The sequence below is a fragment of the Gymnodraco acuticeps genome, unplaced genomic scaffold (genome assembly GCF_902827175.1).
Source record: "Gymnodraco acuticeps unplaced genomic scaffold, fGymAcu1.1, whole genome shotgun sequence".
Taxonomy (NCBI): Eukaryota; Metazoa; Chordata; class Actinopteri; order Perciformes; family Bathydraconidae; genus Gymnodraco; species Gymnodraco acuticeps.
The window spans coordinates 2,998,191-3,024,001 of record NW_022989890.1 but is presented as its reverse complement, the minus strand read 5'-3'; the positions used below and the strand labels follow the sequence as shown (position 1 = coordinate 3,024,001).

The 25,811-nt window shown below is 41.5% G+C and overlaps 1 protein-coding gene across 1 annotated transcript in view; it reads right to left on the bottom strand.

Annotated features, from left to right (window-relative positions):
• Window positions 1–24,797, bottom strand: part of mtus2a (microtubule associated tumor suppressor candidate 2a) — a 47,268-nt gene extending 22,471 nt beyond the window's left edge. The window contains exons 1-4 of the mRNA XM_034199800.1: window positions 24,651–24,797; window positions 12,057–14,297; window positions 10,394–10,652; window positions 6,596–6,847 (exon numbers count right to left, since the gene is read on the bottom strand). Of these exons, the coding sequence (XP_034055691.1) occupies window positions 6,596–6,847; window positions 10,394–10,652; window positions 12,057–14,060 (2,515 nt within the window). The 5' untranslated portion in view covers window positions 14,061–14,297; window positions 24,651–24,797. The remainder of the gene's footprint in view (window positions 1–6,595; window positions 6,848–10,393; window positions 10,653–12,056; window positions 14,298–24,650) is intronic.
• Between the last annotated feature and the right edge of the window lie 1,014 nt (window positions 24,798–25,811).

Sequence of the window (25,811 nt, the reverse complement as noted above, 5' to 3'; positions counted from 1 at the left end):
CCTGTCCTCTGTCAGGACCCAGATGTCAGGAGATTAAAGGGTCAGTCCAACCAAAAGGGACACAGAGTATTTCTCTTCTTATAGTCAATAAGAGAGTGATGACCTCTGTGGTAGACAAACACATGTATGAAGAGGCATTGCAAGTATGACATCAATCACAGACTTTTTCCCTTACAATTGTATTTTAGGATTTATTGTATAATCTCAGAAGTTTGGAGATGAAAAAGATCCAATATTGCTTCCTAAAATCTGCTGTGCACAATAATAGTATCCTAAACAAGAAAAGGCTTAGAGCAAGTGAAAAAGCCACAAAAGGATAAAGCCAGATCAGGAAAGAATGGAGGATTTGTGGGTAAGAAGAGTGACCTTCTTTTAACTGGGTTCAAACCCCAAAAGGGAGCCACGGCTACTCCTGCTGAAGTGTTATTATACGAGCCACTGGGGGCCCGTTTTACGTACAGCAGGCTACATAGAAGCTCACACAAACATGACCCTAGCAAGTTATGTGAAAGTTATTGTAGGAGTCAAGAGGAGGTTGAGTTTGTGGGTTATGATCCAGTTTGATGAGCTGCGTGAAATCTGAAATTGAACGAACGTGGATGCTGTTTGAGGAAAGTAAAAAAAAAGAAATAAGAATCACAACAAAAAGGCTTTTTTAACAATAAAATGCCCAATCAGGATTGTATACATGTTAATCAGATTGTTAAACTCCTGTATCCATATTCATCATAGTTGTAGTAGTTTATCACGTTTTAAATGCTTTGAACTATTATAAAATAGAAAATAGAAACATTTGAAACAATCAGAAGACCAGTGTAAAATAGTTAACAAAATAACACAGTACCAAAATAAGGGAATCATTATAGAACATAAAATTAAAAGGGGCCCCTGTCTTGTTCAAATTAGGCGACGATCCTCTCAGATACACCTCTAATCTGAGAGTGAAAGGTGGTTGGAGCAGGAGAATTCCACTCGATCATTCCCAATGTTTGTGTCGGCCCGGCCCCGGACCATCAGTTAAGCTCATAAACAGTGGTTAACACGGGGCTGGATAAAATCCTGGGAAGTTATCAGCTAATGAACGGGGCCCATTGAGCCCCTCCTCACTGTCACTGCGCTGCTGCTTCAATAAGCCTCTGCCATGTTAGCTTTCCTCTCCTCAGCTGCATAATGGCAGCCATATCTAATTGGCCAATCTAATTTGCTGCTCTACTAGTGTGTGCTTGTGTGTGTGTGTATGTCCACGTTTTTAAATATCTGTGTGCGCGCATGCACCATAGAAACCATCTGCTCACAGTGAGCTAGCATGAGTCACAGACCAGATCCAAGCCAAGGCATCCTGGGTATGGCATCCTCTCTCCTCCCCGCGCCAATCCCTGCATGCATCTCTCTTTCCGCTCTTTTCTCTTATACATTCTGCCTTCCTCGCTCCCCTCTGCTCATTTGGTTTCATTGAGTTTTCTTTTATCACCACATCTCCCTTTAGCTCTTCTGCTCCCGTCTGCACGCTTTTCCTTTCCGTTCATTTGATTTCCAGCCAAAGAGAAGACAGATAGAGGTGATGATGCTCTAATAATAAAGTTTGTTTTGCAGATTGAGTTTCCATCATAGAGTCAGCGTGGCTCAAAGGCACAGCTTCCTCCTCTCAGCGATGTAATGGAGTGTGTCAATCACAGTGGAATTAACAACGTATCCCCATAGGTTTTCTACAAGCATGGATGCTCTGTCTCTAACACACACATCCCCGAAACACCATAGGGGATGTCAGCAACTGGGCTAAAGGGGGGATTGTGTTAATGGCTAATCAATGTCAAATAGAGTAACCTATAGCCCCCCCAGAAGCTAGACAAACACACACATAATTGGATGCAAACTCATATGCAAACAAGCGATAAGAATCAATCAAGGCCAGAGCCGTTAAGCACAATGTCACCTTGGTTACATGGAGGTGGGAAGATTGTCTCTTTTTCCATGATTTCCCCCGTCCAATAATAATAGTTTACATTAAAAACAACATTTTTGAAAATCCTTATTAAATAAAAATAGCATATCAGATGTATTTTTTAATTTAAATAAATATGTTTCTTATCTCTGCATAAATATACCAAATTAAATTCCTATTTGATTAAAATCTATAGCATCATTTGGAATCTGTTTCTGATTGGGTTCAATCCAAACATTGGGTTTTAAGCATTGGAAATCAATACTTTCTACCTCAGAAATAGTCCCCATAAGTTATACAGTCGACCAACGGCATTTCGTGTTATAGTCACGAAATTAATTTAATCTATTGATTCGTGTCACACAGAACGATTTTAAAAGCAATGTATTTCTGTTTCGTGCCTGCACCACGTCTTTTTGTCCGGTCGGGTCTTGGAAGACCGGAAGCTGCGGTTCATAAAAACATTTTCTTACTCAATATCTTACCCTAAGGCTAACCCTATCCCTTTTATTTTAAATTGTATAATATTTTTTTGCCGTCCGCGAGGAAAATAAATGGCGCTCAGAGCCTCAGAATACTGAAATCTGTATTTTTTGTCATCTTTTTTTCCTTCTAATTTTTTATTATTTACATTGCTTTTAATCATTCTGTGTGACACGAAAAAAATTGCGAAATCGTGTTGGTGAACACGAATCAATAGATCAATTTTGTGAGTAGGCCTATAACATGAAATGCCGTGAGACTGTGTTGAATCGACAGGGTGTTCAGTAGATTATTCAAACTTTCCAGGACAAGAGATTATACTGTTGAATGATTTTTTTCTGTAATTTGTTAATGTGTTCTCAAACGATATAACATTAAATTCCCCGTTATTGGGATAAAGGCAGAAACTGTGAGAGTACTTTGGGTGAACCAACCCTTTAACATTGTGAATCCGAACTAAAGACTGTGCAAATGATAGAAGATCCTCACAACCCAAGTCGTTTCCTCTGCCTCTCCACTCTCTCCTCACATCTGCACGATAACCATTGATCAGAGCGGGTTGACGAGCTACGACAGCAGGGAGTTTAAACTCAAGGGATCCTTCCTCTAACCCACTTACTAGCTTACTAGAGCCAGGAAATCCTTTTTCTCCCCATCACTCTATTCCTTAATGAATCCTCCTATCATCCGGAGCCCTAATGGAGTCTGTTTTGCTTGCTGATCAATGGGGAAACGAGCAGCTGAGCATGCTTCTTCTCTCTGTTACGGAGGGAGGTGCTGGGTTGCTGCGGCTCCCTCAACAGCCTTGATGGAAACATGTGTGTGAACTCCTCCGTCAATCTGTCTGTTCTTTGATCTGAGTGGAGCGCAGTGAGAGGGGGGGCAAAGATCCCGAGTGGTAGAGGAAAATCACGGAAACACATTTATCACCACATGCACACTTCACATATTTCCAAACACCTGCATGCAGAAAGAAAATGCAGAATTAACAGAAAGGGAGCTATTAGAAATTAGAAACTGAACCGTGGTTAACACTTTCATTTAACTTATCCGTCCCCATATTTCACCATCTTGCTGCGAGTCAAAACATCACTTTACAAATTGGTTTGTGCAGTCACTTAGAAACATGCCCTAATAATAATTAACAAAACGCCTTGGGCTTTAAAATGATTTCCAAATGCAATCATTTTAGGGTAAAGTTGATTATATCTAAAATTCAAATAAGGGAATAGCTTAACTTTAAACAAAAAGTCACTCCTACTTTAAAAGATTTGTATACATTCCCCCAGGGGAAAAAAAGAAAACTAATCAAACCCTCATTTCATCATGACATACCCAAAATTAAGGGTTGAGGCAAATGTTTGATATCTGGCACAATTCTTACATAGTTTTGCGCCGGACAGTCAAATGTAGGAGAACTAAATCCAGGTTCAGAGAACAGGTGACAAAGGGTTTCATCTCAAAGAACACGTTTCAAATTTCCCAAAAGTGAGACAAGAAGACCCCAGACGACCTGATGGTTAAAGCTCAATAAACGCTCACACACTGAGAGAGACGGAGTGGGATCCATAGTCAGGCCCCTGATGGGTTCAAAAAGAGCGTACAGTTCAAATGCCTCACAGCTAAAGGTCACAAGCACCACACAGAGAGTCAAAAGTGAAGGTAAATGTTCCTGCTTCCCCCTCCTGCCTCTCGCTCTGTCTCAAACACACACACACACATTCAAACATCAAAGGCCCTTAATTTTTCGCCTCTCATGTCTATCTTCCTCAATTCCATCCTGGTCTCATGCTCAGAGCGGCAGCAGTCTGACAGCAGGAAGTGGAACATTGTGCTGCAGGCACTACTTTTAAAGTTTATTTTCTTTCACTTACCCCTGTGCTCTGTAGCTGTGTGTTGACGGATGTAATAAAGCAGTCAAAATGCATATAGAGTTTTCGACTTTGTAAGTGAAACTGAAGTCAATTTGCAAATTAATATTAGCAGCTGCTTAAATATAAAATACAAAAACAAGCATTATGATGTTAGGTCTGTGCTATGAGTATATTTATGTTTAGGGTTTTGTGAAAACAGAAAACGAGTCATACTTAATTTGATATTTAATGCTTTCGTGATCTTTGGCCAAGAGGGTACAGCAGAATCTCATTGATTCATGATATTCATATTTGCCAGCCAATCCATCTATAATACTATTCTACTTTGATTAAGTCGCATTAATCCCCAACAACAAACCGAACCAGAAATGATCCAAACTAAATATGTAGCTGAAAGTGTGAGTTGGTGGCATACGAGTACTCGAGTGGAAACGTTTTCCATTACTTTTCTGTCTCACACTTCTTCTCGACATTTCACTGCACAGATTCACTTAAGATGCTGCAGGGATGTGAGCTTTGAGCAATTGATCGCTACAGTGTCAACACTTTGAATGCTTATCTAAATGTAGTTGGAGATAAGGGTTTGAAATGTACGAGGAGCTTTAAAATTCAAGTTGGTGAAAAGTATGTATAGGGAACAGAAGAAGAACAAATAAATAAATAAGAACACTAGAGATGGTTGCATTTGCTATTGTTGAAAGCTAAACCTGCAACGGAGGATAATTCTCTATCTTAATAAATAGTCTGATCAAAGCATGTTCATCACAATTTCCCAAAGCTCCAGTTTTAATATGGCTTGTATATAAGCAATATATTAGGAACAGGTTAATGTCTGGTATTTATGTCTAAAGAATGACTTAAACAATGAAAGTCTCAAATTCTGCAAATTGATAAATCGAGTAATCATTTTAGACTTATTGTATACTAGCCAACACGTTCGATCAATACCCACAATGCAATTAGGGCACTGCTCATTGATTGGTGCCTTTCACTACAATTGTTCTAACGATGCAGAATCAATCATAACAATAATTATAACATGAATAGGCCTAGCTGTATGAATGATGTCAAGCTTTTCAAAAATGAAAATCGACACAATTATTCCACTTTTTTCAATTCAATCTGCTGTGGAAACCCGGGGGAGTGCTCTCTTCCCCTGTTCCACACTCCACGGTAGCTGATCATTTGCCTCCCCCGCATTACCGCACAGTTTGTGTTCATTTTAAACCACTGTGAGAGAGAAAAAAGATGAAAAAAGTACAAAAGTACAAAAGGGGGGACTGAGAGAGAGGAGTGATGACATAACAGGGGGGGCTGAGGTGCGTGAGAATGGAGGTGCTTACGTCAACTGTAACTGGGAGAAGAAGAGCAAGCATTCCCTATGTAGGTCACATTAAAAACACATGCAGCTACCACAAATTCATCCAACTAACCAACCAGCCTGCCAAGCAGCATTGAAATCACAACTGTAAGTACACTATAGCTGTTAAAAAACAACTCTACTATCCATACGATACTGTTATCTAACAGTCCTGACTAAATCTGAAGCCCAGCTGAAAGGCTTGTTAAATTACTGATGAGTCTGGGGACATGACATCATGTGCTCTGTTATTTTTACTTACATTAAAGACAAAAAAAAAGTTTTAAGCCGAGACGTCAATGGGGGATGCCTCGTGACTCGTCTTCAATCGATTTTGTTGTAAATTCATATTGTATTTTCGTTTTTTTGCAGAGTCCCATTCATCCTGACTTCTTGACTGTATAATCACACCAACTTCCCACCATGTCATCACCTTTTACTCATGAATCCTAAGACATATTATACATCAAATGAAGCCATTAGTAAAACGACAATATACTGGTCTTAATGATGATGACTTTAATTAACTAATATTAGCGCCCCATTAGGGTTAATCATGATTACACAGGCACAAACAATAATGATTGCATGGAAGCTTTGTCTAATCAATGTACCCAGCTGTTTATAATTAAATATACAGGCAATGTGATTTCTAGAAACATCCCTTATATTGTGTCCTGATGAGTTACAGAAATGCGCTCTGCAAACCTGCCGCTCTACAGTTGTTATTGACCTGGAGCTTAATTGTAAGCGGGGTGGAGCGCAGGAAGAAGAAGCTAACTGAAACATAATGAACGCAGGAGGGGGCTGTCTATGCAAATTCATGAGGGGAATACATATAAAAGGGCAATGAAGGCAGTATGCTGATGCTAACTCATGGTGTTCTGATACCAGCACATTATGTAACCACTACAGATCTGTACAGAGAGCACTCACGGTGAGCGGTCCTGCAGGAGTCACTCTGTGAGCTCTCAGCAGAGTGGGCGGAGGAGGCGGACGACACGCTGGAGCTCCGGACGAAGCCGAACGCTGCCAGGCGGCCGGCGGGGAGACGGCTGCAGCTGAAGCCGGGGGGGCGAAGGCCGGACTGGCTCACTTTGGGCATCAGAGATCTGGAGGCCACGGCTTGTGGCTGGGCTGCTGACACTGGAGCAGGAGGAGGAGCAAGATGGGTGAAAACCTCATCTTCTAGAAAAGAAGAAAAACAAGCTTTCAGTATCCAATAATAATTATCTTTATTTGTATAGCACATTTTTTTTTTTTCAAGGATTCAAGATTCAAGGCTTTTATTGTCATTCGTACATAGCTACAATGTAGTTATGTCGATGAAAATCTTAGGTCCCAGGCTCCACCAACAGTGCAACACAATACAACAGATAAAATAGTGCAAGTAAATACAATAAAATGGAATAAAAGTAGAACCTTTCATACGATGGTGCAGTTCAAGGTGCTTCACATAGACATTTCACAGAAAATGTATATCACACAGAATACAGTAACCAGGAAAAGACATAAAAACTAACTAAAAATAGCATAGAGTAGACATATACATTTAGATAAAAGGTACAACGATGAAAATTGTGCATTAAAAGGAGGATAATGCAACAATATTTGAAAACATTTTAGAAAAGAAAGTTGTTCAGGAGTTGGGTTTGTTACATGGTGTGTCCTTAGCTGAACTCATATCACAGAAGCTTCCAGAAAGCTCTCTGTGTTTCAACTTTTCTGGTAATCAGCTGCTCATGTTGTTGTAGCTGCAGCATGTGTTGTTGAACTGACAGCTCCATGAGAAAGGCTACACTAAATGATGTGCTTGTGCTTGTGTTTGTGTTGAGAGACTGCTGTAGACTCATTAACTCAATAACACTCACATACCAACAAAATACAGGCGATTCAAAATACAGGCGATTCAAAATACAGGCGATGCTGTTTCTATCCCCAGTGATTAATTCATCATCCTGTGTTGACTAAGCTCTCAGTGGGTGGCAGGAAGTTTTCAGTGTTATGACTCCGACTGCTAGAGCAAGCAAATATAATAACAGTATACACAACAACCTGCTAACAGCTGCTTTTGGCTTCGGCTGTGCTCGCAGACTGGGCTGGAAGCCAGCACTTTCTTTAATGCAAACACTGTTATGACGTTTAATCTGACAACAACAATTTAGGACACAGATGATATATTGTTCCATTGCATACGTTGTGTTTACCCGTGTTTAAACGCCATTACATAATCAGTCATTCCTCATGAGTATATAAAGTATTACAGTGATTCTAACGGCATGAAACCATAGCTTTACCATTCAGGTTTCTGGACTTTAAACCAACAAAATGAAGGTTGATTAAAAGAGAGATGATAAATCGTCCTTACAAAGTCAGAGAAAGAAAAAAACAGTGAATCTCAGAGAGAAAGGATGAAGGATGATAAAGTAATCATAGCTCCATAATGGGAGCTATTGTCCGGTAGCAATGGGGAGAAATCCTCCCTCTTGGTAATCTATGGTTTCCAACTGAAAAACAGATGAAATGTGCAGGCATGAACAACCACGGCTGCACACATTTATACTGAGGGCAGTGAGCAAATCCTCAGGCCTTGGACAGAAGCCCCATCTTTTGCTACCCCAGCCTGCGGATAAGGTTTAGATTTGGGGTGGGAAGGGAAGCATTATCCCCTGCTGGCTGCAGAGATAAGGTAGGCCGCCCTCCTTTCCTCAACTATTTGGCACAGCTGTGTGCTCCAGTTCGGCTACAGGGTGCCCACCACATCAATACCAAAAGGGAGCACCTCTGAGAGAGAGAAAACAAGCTGTGTTGGTGGAGAAAGACAAAGTGGGACAATAAGAGGGAGAAAAGCCTCCAGTGTAACTTATTACCTCCTTCCTCAATATCTGCCTGTGTGCCACGTGGAATATTTATTAGATTGGAGCTCGCTCCTCTTGAGAAAGATAAATGTCCTAATTTCCCTCTCGCCTCCTACCACTCCCTCTGCGAGACGAGGGAGGGAAGAGAGTGTGACAAACCTCTTAAGCTAATAAATCACAGACCTAAGATCCTTCTAAATGTAGATACACATTATGTGTCACAATATAAAGACAATACATTGAAATTTGATGGAAATATTTATATGACTTTTACATTTTGGCGGTCTCTCCCTTAACCATGGTTTTTATTCAAAGAAATACACTCAGCCAAAGCGGCTTTCAAAAAAGACGGACATTTATGAAAATGTGAATTTCCATGATAAATCGTAAAACCCTGGGTGTTGAAACTCACACCTGGGCTTGCAGTTTTCTCTCTTCATCCATTCCAGATTTTAAAATAAAACCACTTCATTTCCCCCCTATGTCTGAACCACTCCCTACAGCCCCTGAGAAATGAAAACATCTTCATACATACACCTTTACGGACAGAAAAGCATCCTAACTTGAGATGATTATGTCAATTGGTTTCACAAAAGTCAATGGGATAAACATTTTAATGACCAACCGATGTTAACTACAGGACAAGGTAACCTGCATAGATTTCCTCCACAAAGCGTTAAATTGTTATTAAATGATAGCTGAGAGCATTGCAATCTCTGTAGAACTACTCGAGCAAAGTAGAGCGGCTGTGAAGATGAGAGTCTCGATATGCAGAAGTTATAGTAGATCACAAAAAGACTGTCCAGTTAGTGGATGATCCTCATTATCATAACAACTTTCAAACCTACATGGTAATTATGTGAGTAGTTTGAGTATTTTGACTGCCATACACAGTATAATTACTATAATGTATGTACGCAAGATGGAGTGATTTCCTTTCACTTAAGTCTGAGACGTTGTAATTAACAGCGATGAAGGGAACAAAGGAAAGTGTTGGATGGCACAAGGGTTACTCAGATGTATCCATACATGGATGAAATGCACAATAATAAAATCAACAGAAACCCCCTCGTAACAACCTGACAAACACAAGTACAGGTACATGCTACATAGACAGTGCATGTGTGAGCTGGTGTTTATCCGTTCCGTGTGTGTTGGGCAGGGAACAGCAGAGACGAGGCATGATTCCTGCATGCAGATACTGACGTTACTTAAACATTAATTGCATTTCACTTCAAAGCCTGTAATCTCCAGAGGGCCAAGCAGCACTGAGACAACATACATATGTATTAATGGGGATTATTATGAGGAAGCCTGGCACATCATTACTATAAGTTAATATAATTAATTATATTAATTTGAGGTATCCATTAATATATATTTAGCATATTATGCTAAACATTTCTGTATGTGCAGTTTTGGGTTATCTGTATCTGTACGTATGAACATGCATGTTTCTGTGTTTCTGTAAAATGTGTCTTGGGTAATGTGATGTACATCTGACTTCAGCAGTCAGATGTGGCATGTGATTCATCTGACTTTGCTGTGTAGGGAAAGAAAACGTGAGCAAGCTTTTATTTATTGATTTTTGTTTTGTAGGTGGAAGCCTTCTGGAGCAGAAAAGTCCCCTGAGATTATTTCCTTCTTAAAGCCCTCCAATCAGATCAGCCAAAAGGAAATCTCAGAAAATGCATATTAATGAGCTGCCTTCATCTCAAGCCAATATGTTTCAATGGGGAAGAGGTAGCTCTCTAGTGTGTCAGATGTTGGGTTGCTGAAATAAGATCTGACAGACAGTGTAGCACAAAAGAGCCGGTCTGATATTCTGTGAGGAATGTCTACTCACTCTAAAACATAATGCGGGGAAATCTCTTACCTGTGTAATCTTGGATTTTCTGAGTGCTTGCTGGGTTGACAGGTTGGACTGGCTGGCTGAAGACCAGTGTTGACCTCTGACCTTGAACGGGTACTCTGCCCTTGGCTGAGCACGTGGTCGTCCTGGCGACAGCTCCCAGACCGAGACGCATCCCCCGCCCCGCGCGCAGGAGGCTGCCGCTCCCCCCCGCCTGGGCAGCCGTGCGGGACTGCAGCGCGTCCTCACCAGAACTCACTTTGAAACTGGCAGACCGTCCAACCTGGAGTTCAAAGCAATTCAATTAGATGAAAAATACTATTATAAATATTCTGTGAAAAATCAATGCTGTACCCTTGGACCAGAACTGAAAAGAAATGGGTCAGGCTAAGGTTCAAAGTTAAAGAGAGAATACTTTTTTGATTCATGCATGTGTTGCAAAAAAAACGTTAAGCTTTCACAATTGTAATAGTCTGTGCCATAAAAACAGGGTTTCCTGCTTACATTTGCGTCCATCCTTATGTGTTTACCATCCAAGACTGGCTAGCATGATATTATTATTGTTAAACCTAATATACTTTGCCTATAATAGCTTGAACAGACAACAACAGAACATTGAAGAACAGTATATGTATAACCATGTGCAGTAGATAACAACAATTCTGCATCTTGGAGTGTGTCCATAGACCTTCTGTGTGCTGTGAGTAGAAGTGTTAAACATTATAATGACATGCAGGGATACTAAGATCAGGCAACATGAACTGTTTAACATCATCAGCTTAATTCAAGAGCAAGTGTTTCTCTCTAGAGCTTGTGTGCAGTACAAAATGCTAACGAACATTCAGTGACACAGAAGGCATTAAGATTCCTCTTGTCCCTCTGGGCTTTGTTCTTCAACATGCATTAACTATTTATTTCTGCGTGTTGGTGTTTGATGCTGTAGGAATATGAATGCCAAATGAAGCTATTTAATCAGAATCAATAAGGGATAATGAGCAGCTCTTGAAAGAGTAGGAATAAAATGCAAAATATATTTGATCAATTATACATGGGCTACTGAGGGAGCGAAACCATGAGCTTCAGCCTATGAAACAGAAACAACAGACTGAACAGAATAGGTTTGTCTTTGTACGTGATGTGTGTGACATAACGGATATAATAAAGTAATTCTCTCCTGCTAATGAAAAGGGAACCGTCGTAATTGAATCTCGTCTTTTCTTCACTGTTACGGTGATTGTGCTTAATCCTAGAAAGGCCTTTTTTCAATAAGAATGAGCACAAGCCAGAACAACAAGAGAAATCATTCTGAAAGTTGAATTCATCTAAGGATGTGATTAGAGATACTGTCAAATATCTGGAACAAACCAGAAACCTGCAGGTCCGCTGCAACTCTTACTACTTTGAAATCCAGGCTCAAGACCTTTTTGCCGCTGCTTTTAATTGAACTATTCACATCTTACACTGCACTGTAACCTTTATTCATGTACCTGTGTTATTCATGTTTTATTATCTTTGCTTTTTAATGTTTCTAATGTGTTTTATGCTCTCAATGTCTTTCATTTTTGTAAAGCACTTTGAATTGCTTTGTGTTGAAAAGTGCTGTATAAATAAACTTGCCTTGCCTTAAGAAACATTTATTATAAAACCTTGAAATCCAACACTCATAGTTATGACAAACATTACTCACCTCTGATGGTGCCCTGTAGAAGGAGTCTGCTTTGCTGCCTAGCTTCGGGGGTGCTGAATGGCTGTGTGTGTGTGCAGGCGGGACGGTGTGTGTGTGTCCGGGCGGCCTGATACTCCTGCTCATTATTCCTGATGGATAGATGTTTGTCTGCATGTCTTGGCGGTATTTGTCATAAAGCAGATTGGAGGCACTGAGCACTGGGGGTCCTCTGGTGTCTGAGTCTGGCTTGGAGTGGTCATTTGTATTGTCTTTACAGGAAGTGGCTGTTTGGCCGTGTGTGTACGCTGACAGCCTGGATGGTAGAGAGGAAACCTGATAAGGTCCGTCAGCAGCCTGGGGCTTAAACTGAGGATTCTTTCGGACCGAGGTAATGATTTTGGGCCGGACTCCTTTGGGTCTGAGTTTAGGTGATGGGGAGCTCTCTTTGGGGTTGTGGCTGGAGCTCTGCTGGTTGTTAGGAGGCGCTTTGGGAATTCCACTTGTGCTTATATTGGTTTTCACCGGTGCTCTCATGCAACTGTTGCCATAGCCCTGAGCTGATGTTGCTACAGTGGGGTTGCATCCTGACGGGAGGTGTCGAACCACTCCAGGGATATTCCTGGAAACGGGGAACATGGAGGGTTCCCTGCGAGGTGAACCCTGGGGTGTCCTGAGAGGAGAGTGGGGAGGGGTAGATGACCTTGGATCAATCCCCATCCTGTTGGGACTGGAGCAATTCCTTCTGTATGTGAACTGAGTCTGGGGTCTCTTCTCAATAGTGGAAGGACTTGAATTTCGCCATGCAGTTGTAGCAGGCTGTTTTTCTACAGGAGGAGGTGCCTGGTTGCTTTGCCTGGGCTGTGAGACTCCAGTAGGGTTGTACAGGTTGGAGAAATCTGAGGGTTCACGTAAAGCTGACTTTGTAAACTTCCTGTTTGAATCTGGGAAGGGGTTGGGGGAAGAAGGTTGCCCTGTCTGAGTTTGATAAGTGTTGGGCTCTGCTAAGCTCCTGGATCTTCCCATCTCTGTCTGACAGAGGGGTCTGACAAGCTGCTGTCGTCTTGGTGGCAGCACCCTCTCCTCAAATCCTGCCTTCCTCCTTTGGCCCAGCCCACCGTCAAAAGACAATCCATTTCTATACTGACCTACATCCTCTTGTCTCTGATCCTGCCTGTACAGTTGAGGATGGTTGTGTTTCTCTTGAGAATACGGTGGCGGGGAGTTCTGGTTGGCATCCACAGGGCCTGCCCTTGTTCTGGTCTGGGCTGAGGTAGTTTGGTTTGTATGGGAATAAGGGTTGGTCTTGGAGTAGGACAGAGAGATGAGGGACTGCGCCTCTCCGCCACTATCCAGCACATTTGACAGACTCCCGCTGAAAGAAACAGCTGACAGACTGGAGACGAATACATTTGTCTCAGACTTGGACTCCTTCAGACCCCCCTTCCGTCTCTCCCTGTCTCTCCCTGACCTGCTGTCCCGTTTCTCTATTGAGCCTGTCACACATATGTCCAAGTCTTCAGTGCTATGACAGGCCATCATTTTCTGCACCTCTGCGTCCCGGTGTGTTCTGCTCTCCACTTTGTTGTTGTCGTTGTCATTTCTCCTCACGCCGGTCGAAGCAGAGCTGGCAGTTGAGCTTGAGGATATGGACATGGGACCGTCATCTCTTCCGTCCCTCAAACTTGCTCCATCGTCATCGTCCTGATCTCTGTTTCCCAAGAATGTATGTATCTCCTGACAGTCCAAAAGCTCAAACTTTTCGAGGTCAGGCTCCAAACAACGCTGCTCGGAGCCCCAGATCACTAACTTGTCCAGGGAATCACGTTGTGAAACCAAAGGAGGAATGGAGCTTGTGCTATATCCTGTGTCATGTATCAATCTTCTTCCTTCTTGATCGGTAGTCGAAGATAATCGATAAGCATTATCATTCCCAGATCGGGGAAACTGGATCTGGGTTTTGTTTCCAATCTTTTCTCCTTTTTCAACATTGACCCGAAGTCCCTGGAAACCAGTTGGGATGCTCATGTTCGATCGATTCTTTTTGCACGCTCAAAGACACCTACAGGGTGCTGAGTCCATTTAGGGAGTCACAAGGGTTCCCTGTCTCTCGTCTTCAGAAACTGTGTAATGATGGCCCTTCACTCGATTGTTCCAAGGACAAAATGTCATCTCAAGGAAGCAGTTTCACTTTAACTTGCCACTTATCTTGCATTGACTATGAGTTAACAAAGCTGTCTTTGAGCAGATGGGGGTCTCTTCAATCTGAAATGAAAGAAAAGAAAGCAAACTGTAAGAAAGGGTAATAAGTGGGCCTGGGAAGCAGCCCATTCTTTTCTCTCCCCCAAGCCACTTAACATGTTTTATTTTTAGTCTGGTCTTGGTAGCGCCAATTTCTGAAATCATCTGTGCACAGCTCACAATATTGCTCTCTTTAGTTCCTGCCCATGGGACAAAAAGATACTGGGAGCAAAACAGGAAGTGACAGTCTTGGAACCATTTTTTATTTAATTCTATATATAGCAATCGTTTAATGTTCATGGTTTAACCACCAGGCAGAGTACAGCAATAGTAAGAGGATGCAATTATCAAATTATGATTGGATGTTCACTGTAGAGCAGGAAGAAAATAGATAAGTGAAGAGATAAATGGTAGATAGCTGAGGTGACATACTGTTTGTATGTAAGTGAAGGATTCACCCTGGGGATGTCTGATGAAGACAGGCGAAGAGGAAGACAGGCAAGGGTGCGAAGTGTTTTATAATGAGCTTTTTCTCTCAAGAGACATTGAAAAAGAGAAGGTAGTATCAAGATAGGGTAAAAACATCTGCAATAAAATATGTTTTAATGTTTTTTTTATATAATACAGTGCAAGCAAACTGTCTCTCTTATATGCTCAAGTGCAAGCATGTTCCCAGCATGGAAAACATGAACATTATGTGTGGGTGTTGTCATGGGAAAAACACCAGCTCAAGAGGGATAAATCCATACTGTAGGTTTGATCACAGCAGGAGACACTCTTCTCTCAACACGTCCTCTCTAACATGCCATATGGGTAGTTTAGCCAATGCCAGGATTTGATTTTACACCGCAACAGAACATCCTGCTTCATTTAAAGGCAACGAATTGCAGGGGGTAGGCTACAGATATTTTAATGGTTGTGTCCCTTTGAAGAGACACCAATTCAAAGTAACGGTGGTGCCATAGAAACAGGTTCAGTCCATAGATGAGTCGGTGGCAGGGAGGGAAAAGAGCTTTGTCATGTCAAGTCAGGGCAGTGCGGTTGCAGCACGGTTTAATCATATCAGATTTAATAAAAAAACACACAACAAGACACCCAAGACACTTGAGCGATTCTGACAACATGGAATAACTCTGTGTTTGTTCTCAGAGGAAAGACTTCTGGGTGTCTCCATCAACTATCCATAATTATGCAAGAGTTATAGGAGAATTTTTCCTTATGCCTATAACCGCAGAATATTAATGAACTCAATATAATTTCCCCTGTAAGAAGAGTATCTTTTGTTTGCTTGTGAGTAAAACTGCTTCCACATACTCTTATAGGCTTAAATTAAAATCACATTTCCTCTCATTTCGTAGTATTTTTCGGCCAAGAGGGTCATTAGGTAGACACATATGTATCTTTAAACCATCACTCTGAATATGAATGAGCAGTTTTAAGTTCAAATAGGACTCCCACCCTCTAATTATCCTTGCAGTGAGGGAGTCTGTAGTCATTAGCAGGTGCTCCTCTGTGTGTGCTGTGGCTCGATATAAGTGAACTACGTGAACTGCTCTGTCCCCGCCTGTGGTGTATCTGATGCTGCTGAAATCGGGTGCTGAGCTACAGTTTGTCCAATGGCACTGGAAGGGGAAACATTCATGGATAGTATTTGTATTCCTGAAAGTCATCTTAGAAGTGATTTGGAGATCTGAAAGTCAGTTTATAGAATCTTTTGGGAATCTGTAAACTGCCCAACGAATAAATAAAAGACCCAAAAGAGCCAAATGCCAAACATTGTAACACTATCAAAACATGTTTACTTGCCATTATAGTAATTTGATCAGATGTGTTATCAGATATTGGCAGAGGTGGGAAGTAGTGGAGTACACAGTACTTTACTCCACTACTTATTTTTCGACTTTTGACTTTTACTTCTTACATTTTTAACACAAATACCTGTACTTTCTACTTCTTACATTTTGAACACAAATACCTGTACTTTCTAATTCTTTCATTTTCCAAACAGCTGGTTCCTTTAGTCTGAATGTGTGTTTGGTGGCGTGATCATTATTATTTAGAGTCATTGCGTGCCTATTGATTTGAACACGATCCGTGTATCCATCACTTCCTGGTCTTCTCTAAAGAAGAGGGAACAATGGAAACGTTGTAATTTTGCCGTTGTTCAGCATCGAAACATTCATCAGCTAACAATGACATTATTGTTAATATAAAGGGAGGTCAGTTGTGTTTACTTTTGCCATCTCTGGATATTGATCTATGTCTTTACTCTACTCGTTATATTCTGCAGGGATTCCAGCAAAAGGGAAACTACAAATTACAAACTACAAATAGACAACAACATGTATTACCATCCACACACTGTCGTCTATACTCTGTGAACTCTACTAATATTTACTCTCAGCTGGTGCACACAATCAAATAATTAGCTAATTATAAAACACACGATTCACAGAGGCGGGAAGGGGAGGGATTAGGAGAGGGAGGGAGACAGAGAGCTGTGTTAGAGAGGCACAGAACTCTCTGAGAGGACATGGTGGCAGATCAATTACGGCACTGATGTAGTACTGGAGGTTGTGCTGATGACAGCAGTCCTGGCTGAGCTCGGTCACAGTGGCTCAACAACAATAAATTAGGCTTCACCTCACAGAAGAGCCACACAAAACCAATCTGAACATAAACCCTGCACATAATCAGACAGGGAACAAAAAACCTGTCTGTGACTATGTGAATAAAATGACCTGTTGTAATGATAAACGTTTTTTTAAAAACAGGTGTATTTTTAGATGCTTTATGAGACTTTGTTTGAGAAAAAAGAGACAGGCTCTCCCTGCTGTCGCGTTAACTTAGAAGTGAAGAGAAGAAGCAGGACAGATGTTGGCGAGGAGCTGATAAATGGATAATGAATTATGCAACTACAAGTGTAACAAATGTGGATATCTTTGATCATCAAGCTCCTTCTTTTTTAAGCAGAGGAAACACGGCACTACTACAGCAGTACACTGTGACCATTATTGGCTGTATGGGTTGTATATGCACTACTGCCAACAGTGCTCCAAGCAAATGTAGTAGCTAATTCATTTTTTACACAACATCCATTTATAAATGAGATGTATATTGTGTATGTTGCTGTGGTAACTAATTTCAGAATTAAAAAGTCTACTTAGTTCTACTTAGTTTGACTTTTTGGTTGCTGTGTGATTTGTTTCACAGCACTGATATACTTCCTGCATAAATGCATGCCGAGTTGATCTGGGCTGGAATATGTAACGATGTCAGGCTTTGTTTCAGCAAGTTGACGTAATTACTCGGGGAAACAGCAGGAAGAAAAGGGGGGGAAAAAAATCAAAAGTCCTGCTTGTGTTGTCATGGCAATGCCATATCTCAGGGAATTGGAGAATAGACATCCTGACCCCTGCAGCTTCCATCGGGGAAAAAAGGTCAGCGTTAGAAAGAGACTGTCCTGAAGGTCAGCTGTATGCTTTTACACTTACAGCTCATGCATACATTCTGCTGTGAAACACTTTCACATGTGAACTCACACATATATGCACTACACAACATACACACAGTGGACAAGATGAGTGAAAGCAAGGGATTTCCCCCCCCCTCCAGGTACATAGTGCTCATCTAGGAGCAATCATCTCCCTGAGTGGTTAGATAGAAGGATTGCTGAAGTGCTGAGAGCATGGGGCGGGATGAGACCATATCTCAGCGGTGATCAAATTCAGTGAAGGATAGGAATGTGTGGTTTTCACCGGGCTCCTTACCCATCAAGTGCTGCATTTAACCACAGAAAGATTTGGAAAATGATGGGCTGAGAGTGACACTTGATGAGGGACTCACTGGAAATGAAGGGCAAAATCAAGTCTAGGAGAATTAGAAAAGAGAATGGCTGTCCTTATCCTTAATCTTTTTTCTTCTCTGAGCATGTCTGTGTGGGTGAGAAACGAGAAGCAGACATGAGGTGGGAGGGATGAGACATGCAGATGGATACAGAAAGCAAGTTGATGCAGGAGAGCCACTGCTTTCTAATTAGGTTGATGGAAGGGAATATATCATATGGACCTCCATAGTACGAGCTATAGAGCACCGTTTCTGAAGTGTCTTTCTGAATCAAGCCTGAGAGAGCAGAGAATAGTAATTAATGAAATTCCTTTACAATATATAATGCTAATGAGCACTTCATTACTCCCATTGGTGAAACTGGTAACATATATTTCTGTTTCGTGCATTGTTGTTCTGCAGGTTGCTCAAATAGCAGAGAAGCCCAGAATAAACTGTATCCGATGCGTATCTCTTAGGAACTGTATTTAAATATTGGTAGGGGAGAGGGGTCAGAGAAGGGTGATGGATTTCCATTTCTTAAATTTGATGTAGGGAACGTAGGCTTTTTAAAGAGAGAAGGGGAAAGTCCACTTTCTGATCCCAAATTCTTTATTTTTTGTGAATAGAAAAGAAAAAATGTATATAAAATACTCACACTATAAAGATAGCTTTCATTTTTGAGTCATGTATCATTTAATTGATCTGAGGCACAATCGGATCTCACACACATATCCAGGATAGCATCGCCTTATCTAATGAATATATTATTTAAATAGTGGGATCAGTGAGTTTTGTTGAAAAAAAGAGAAGAGGGGAAAAAAGGGAGATATTTATAATGATGGGGATTTGTATAGAAGCATATAGAGTCTTATTGTCAAGGCTGTGGGGAAGTCAGGCCATGCAGGAAATGTAAGAAACAACTATTTCCATGTCAGTGACAGTCTTTGTGTACACATGTGACAACACAAAGACTGTATGTGCAAATGAGCGCATTATTCCTCACTTGAATACACTCACCTGCAAAGACACACACATCAACACGTGCACACACATACACACTGGTGGCACCTTTGTTGTCGGTCCAGCAGCACATGTGGCTATAACAGGGGCCATTTGTCATTGGCACTTTGCTTTATTCCTCTCCTCCCCTACTGGAGAGCAGACAGGTTTTATAGCTCGCTGGTCCCAGGGGAACCCCAACAACACACACACTCCCCCTGTGCCATCTCTCTTTCATTCACACACACACACACACACACACACACACACACACACACACACACACACACACACACACACACACACACACACACACACACACACACACACACACACACACACACACACACACACACACACACACACACACACACACACACACACACACACACACACATCTGTAGAGATGTAAATTCCAACACACTGAGAAATAAACAAAAGGGATGGAGGGAACACAAACGGACAGAGCGTTGACGTGTGTGTAACTGTAATGTATGACTCCTGAGCATTAGCACATGACATAATTAGATTTATTGCAGGATTTACATTATAATGCACTGTAGCTGTTACCTTTAAAGATAAAGCTCCAATCCTCTAATTCATTACATGCTGTGTCTTTGCAAGCATGTAATGAATCTCTAATGACATCATCCTTGCATGTCCTTGTACACTTTCCTGGATTGTGTTGGTGTGTGTGAGAGTGTGAGCTGAATGTGAGTGTGAACCTGTGAACATTTACACTCTGCAGAATGTGGATGCATTTACACATACGAAAATAAACCGAGAAATTCTGCACATAGACAATCTTCATTTTGTATATTTTGGGAGTCACAAAAATCTGTATTCGTCTCTCCTTGTACTTTGTATTCTATTCACATATAATCATCCAGCAGGATAAGGCTTAGTGAGAAAGTCTATTCAGAAATAAGCTAAGCTTTAGTCATCCATTCCTTCTCCTCCCCATCCCTGTCAGCAACACAACACAGAAATAGCACCGAAATAAGCTAAATTCTCGTTTTCACAGAAGACACAACGGGCCCCCTGTAGACAGAATTTCACAAGTGATGATTCATTAAACTCTGCCTTGTATGTGTGAAGCAAGCACCAGCTCACCATGCACAGCAGAGGGATTACCATCACAGAGAACAGTGAGGCAGAACTGGGAAATATCCAGAAATAGTACCCTCCAGTTGCTCTGCACTTTGAGCGCATCAAAAACAGACACTCCTTGTCAACAATCTTTGCTTCCCTCACTGCAGTTTCAAATAGCTCCAAACTGTATTAAATGAAGTGTTATCCCTGCAGTTATTCCCATGTGTTTTATTGCTTTCGCACAAATATTTGTATCATGTGTGTCTATCTCTTCCTCCTCTCTTCTCCCTCCCCTCCATCAACCCTTCCACCTTAATAATACAGAGTTAATGAGGGCAGGGTGAAGTGATCAATCCCATCTCCATCCTTACAGACGGCACATTAGCAAACTACATCTGCCCAAATAATCCCTCCTCTCTTCCCCTCTGCCTCTCTCTCCCACTTCTCTCCCACATACACACAGTTGGACCCCAGGGGGAATCACTCTGTATCGCCAGGGGGAACTGTAACAGGATTTCTCCAGGATCTGGGGTTAGAGTGGGTGGTCATACCTAACTGAATAAGCAGAATGATATAATTGGATCATCTGCAATAAAGGATGATTTATTTTCCGTATTGAAATGGTATTTGCGACCTGCTATGAAATTGTCGGGAAAGCAAAAGATGCTGATAACAGGATTTATTAGCCGAGGCTAAATGAAAAATGAAGCCACGTGTTCACACATCCATCAATGCATGTTCACACGCAATGATGTTATTCACACTGTGGACAAGATGACAAACTGCATTAAAAAAGGAAATAAAGTAACCCCAAAGAACATTCAAAACTAACAAGATTGATTTCCGATGTGAGCTCAATGAATGCACTTGCTTGTGTGTCTGCAAAGTTACACATGGCTATCCTACTCACACTCAGGCCGAGACTATTGCTGCAGCAGGAGCAGAGACAAAGAGACAGCTTCTCACTGGGAGAAAACGTGTCTTGCAGAAGCACACTTGGAAGAATCTCCTAAATTATAATTTTCTTTTAGCATTGCTTTTAGCACTTGGAAATGAATCTCCACTAAATCAGACATGGTCCTGCATTTCCTTTCTGGTTTTGCTCTGCCAAGCAGCCTGTGAGAATGGATGTAAGTTCAGATGGATAAAGGGAAGACAAATGTGCATGAAATGAGAAGAGAAATGACAATGAGTTGGGAACAATAAGCAAAGAGGAACCGGTAAAAAGATTAGCGTGATAAGAAATACTGTCTGCTGCTGTCTGTGGGAGAGAATTAGAAACCGATACGAGACTTATGAGTTATTGGTTCATTGAGTCCTGCAGTTAAAGCATAGATGCAGACAAGGGTGGCATGGAAGAGAGGAGAGAAAGGGGTGTCCACGCTGTTTGCCGTTTGCACCGCATTGTTATTAGCAAAGCCCCTCCACCCACTACCCTCACTCCTGTCGCAGAGAAAAATATTAACTCTTGCATGGCTGGAGGATGAAACTGTATGAGGGGACAAAGAGGAGAGGGAAGGTGTTCACTTCAAATGCAAAGCAGTTGCAGCAAAAAACATTCTGCAATAGTAGAATTCTCTGTGGGACTGTGAGGAAGTTTACACACACGCAGACGTACACAGTCAGATATACAGCTGGCGAGATGAGGCAGCCCAGACAAAGAGCGGCAACTTAGACTGGCTGAGTCACTTCTGTTTATTTTGAGAAAATGCGTAACAAATGAAGCTGCAGAGAGCCATGGGAAGGGGTTGGGGGGTGATATAGGGTCGAGGGGGATCTATTTTGTATTGCAATGTGTGAGAGTGTGTATGCATGTGTAATGTGCAAGTGGCAAACCCCAGGGGTGTGGGGGAGGGAAAACTGGCAACGGATCAGTGAGAGGTGAGCGGAGAATAGAGCGAGCTGAGGGTTTTTGAGGTGGTAGCGATGTGCAAAAGAAAGAATATGGAAAGGGTTTGAAGCGGCTGTGTGTGGGTAAGAAATTGACTGTTTTCATACATTGGACAAAGAAAGGTGAGAGAGTGCAGGACGGGGCAAAGAACTCAGGATGGCTGCTCTGAAAGATACGTTTATCTTTGGGAACACGGAAGAGGTTTCAAAAATAATGTACTGTCTGGTAAAGTATCGTAAAAAAGAAATGACTGTGGCTTTTCTGATGTCAAGTTAAGTACAGCACTTACTGCTATAGTTTTTCCTGATGAACAAATGAAACTGCTGCACACATCCAGTCAAGCTTCATTTATAGCATTGGTTTCATTAATAAGGGTGGTATCTTGCTGACTACTGTTATTTAAATACACCAAAATACATTTGCACTTCCCTTAAACTGAGTGTATAAAGTCAGCAAATTGACGCACATGTATACACACACAAGTGAAAAGGGTATTGTGTGTGTGATCAGTGGAGGCGTGCCTCTGCTCAGCCTCTGATGTCCTGCCTGTGACTGCAGGGGAGGAGCTACAACAAGCTCATTGCCACCTCACAGACAAAGGCAGCGAGAATTTGAAAATGTGTGTTTGCACGTGTGTTGAGATCTACACACACACATGCACCATTCTTCTACTGAGCAAAGAGATGCCTCTAAACTGTTTCAATTATGAGTTGTCACAACACAGGTGAGAGGAATAACTGCAGCCTCATCTTTCTGTCATTCTGTCTTTTGAGGAACCAATGTAGTATCAATTTGCACACCACTTGTGTATGAATAAAGGAGAACGAATACATACAACGCATCACATACATTAGAGAGGCTACTTTCCTCCTGTTTCTCCTTCACTTATCATCTCAGTTTTCTCCCTCCCTCATCCTTCCTCTCCTCCGTTTTGTCCTATAAAATGACCTTGAGGCTACACTCATGGGCTTTGTGACAAATGGTCTCACCTGCAGGAACACTCGCACATACATAAGCACCTGAGCCCGAGAACTACAACAAAACACGCACACACTCATATACACACTACTGCGAGTGGTTTTCCTGGCAGAGATTTGCTGAATTGATCGCCGTTCAGACTCTGCAGAGGTCAGATGTGATGAATCAATCACACATGCATCAGCATCTAACAGCAGCTACAGCCGAGGCTCTGCTGCCCTACTTTGATGCAGCGTCAAACTCCGCATCAACATGACTGGGAGGGAATGGCAAGATTTAGCAAGATGGACTGGATGACCCATAGATGTGGGAAGTCTGTGATACCCGGATCGATATTGGCAGCAGACAATTCCAATAAACACAAAAAAACCACTTATAAAACACATTTTATGGACAGGGTCCATCGACCACTGGGCAGCCAAGCCAAGTGCTAAACTATGTGAACTTATGCAAAGTTAATCAACTAAACAAGTTTAATTTCAGTAAGTGAAGATATGTGATGCGCACTAACAAATACAGGAAAACTGCCCCCCCCCACACACACACACACACACACAGTTTCAAGGACAACCTGATCACCAGACACCAATCAATCAGAACTGGAGACAGCTGAGTGTGGAAGACATGCTGCCTTCATTGTGCTCACCTTAACTTGATCCACCCCTTTCTGTCTTTCTATCCTCCCCTGCTTCTAAGTAGCCTAAAGGTGAGGCTGAGGACATGAGTATTGTTAATAAAGTAGCTAAAGCACATACACATACTGTGCATTTGGCTTTGCACATGAGTTATGCGAAGATAAATGTGGAATAATAAGGTGAAGTGAGGAAACGGGAAGATTAAGAATGGAGGAATTTGACAAAATAAAACCAATATCTGTGCAAAAAAAGTCCTTGATGAGTTAGAGAGCCTTTTCCTCATTCTCTACACTGCTCTTTAAAAACACTTCCATTAAATGGCTATGTCAGCATAACAGCACTTCAACACAGCTATAAAACAATTGGCAACCCTAGCATGTCATCATTTAAGATGTGTTTGTCTTGATGCTGGAAATTAAAATACAAATTGGTGACCACAAATAACTAACACATTAATAATAATAATAATAATAATATAAATGAAAAAAAATGTACATTGTAAATTATTTAGTTTGTCTCAGTACAGTGGATCATGGCCAGGTTAGGTCTAAAGCCTGGATAATCTACGTGTGATCATTAGCTTCACCCGCAGAGACTTGACCTGCTGCATCACAGCAGCTCTTCCCGTCTGACCTCACTCTCTCTCCAGCCACAATATGCTCTGCTCTACTGCTCCACTTACACTGCGATCTGCGGCTCAACTCCAATATTACGGGGTTTCTGTTTGTTTTTCTGTAGAAACACAACCCCCCCTACAAGCTGCACGGCATTGTGCGTGCTCAAAATCAATGCATCAGATTCGTATGTATCTAAACATGCGTATAGCAAACCGAGTCAACACCAAGACCCAAATCATACAATCAAAGTACCTGCGACACTTCTTAAAGAGACCGATGCGGGACTTCGAATAATCAAATACAACAAACCCGAAGTGTTTTCAGTTGTGCGACTTACCTTCAGGTTTCTCTGGTGTTGAATCATCCAAGAATACAGGTCATATGCAGTGGAGTTGCGAAACGAAACACAACGCGTGTGTGTCCACTCTCTCTCTATCTCTCTTTCTGACTCGCAGTGCAAGGAGAGAGAGAGAGAGAGAGAGATCTTGCGGACAGCAGGAAGAGGAGGAGGAGCGGTGCTGATGCTGCAGCCGACACCTGGCAGAGCATCCTGCTGCTCCTCTGTCTCTCTGTCTATCTGTCAACACATTTGCGCTCTCTGCTGGATCATGTGAGAAGTAGCCTATTATGAAAAGTCTGTTCCTGGATTTCAGAATAAAAAGCCACCTAAGGTAGCAGCCTGTAGGTTGAAAAGCTTGATTTATTATAATATATATATAGGCATGAAGCAAAAAAAGACAAAAAAGGGAAACAAAGAGTGGACACAAGCTAAAATAATGTGTCTTTACTTTATGAGTAAATGCCTACTATTAAGCCAACATGTTGACATTGGTAACAATTGAAAATAAGTATATTGGGTTTTTATGTACAGTTATAAAGCCACAAAAAGCTTTTAACAACCAAGAAAAAATAGGAAATAAAGTCTTAGAAAGTGATGAAATTATAGTAAAAGATAAAGCAAGCATGTCATCAACATTTGGATTTGAAACATCAATAATAATAATAATAATATTGGGAGGGATGAAACCCTCTTTAATGGTCACACATGCAGAGCATACAGCACACACAGTGACATGTGTTCTCTGCTTTGAACCCATATAGTACCAGGAGTCTAGTACTAGGAGCAGTGGGCAGCTATTGCACAGCCCCATTATGTGACACACGTTATGTAAAAGGAAGCTATAGGTCAGTTGGGGTTTAAAGCCGCATCATAGGAGAAATAAATAAGCTCCTACTTTTTTTTCACATCTGACTTTAACATTAAAACTGAAGTTTGACGTTATGTAAAGGAAGAAAGTAGCCACTGTTTATACACATCCATTTGTATATTTACACCTAACAAGGCACATTTAAGTTGAAACTTAAATCAGAGGCTATGTAATTATGTGCGGAAATAGTTATTTGAAGAAAATAATATGGTAAATGAGATTACAAGTAAGTAAATGAAGACATATTACCAAAACAAATGCTCAATTCAGTATATTTGGGTTCAGAAAAG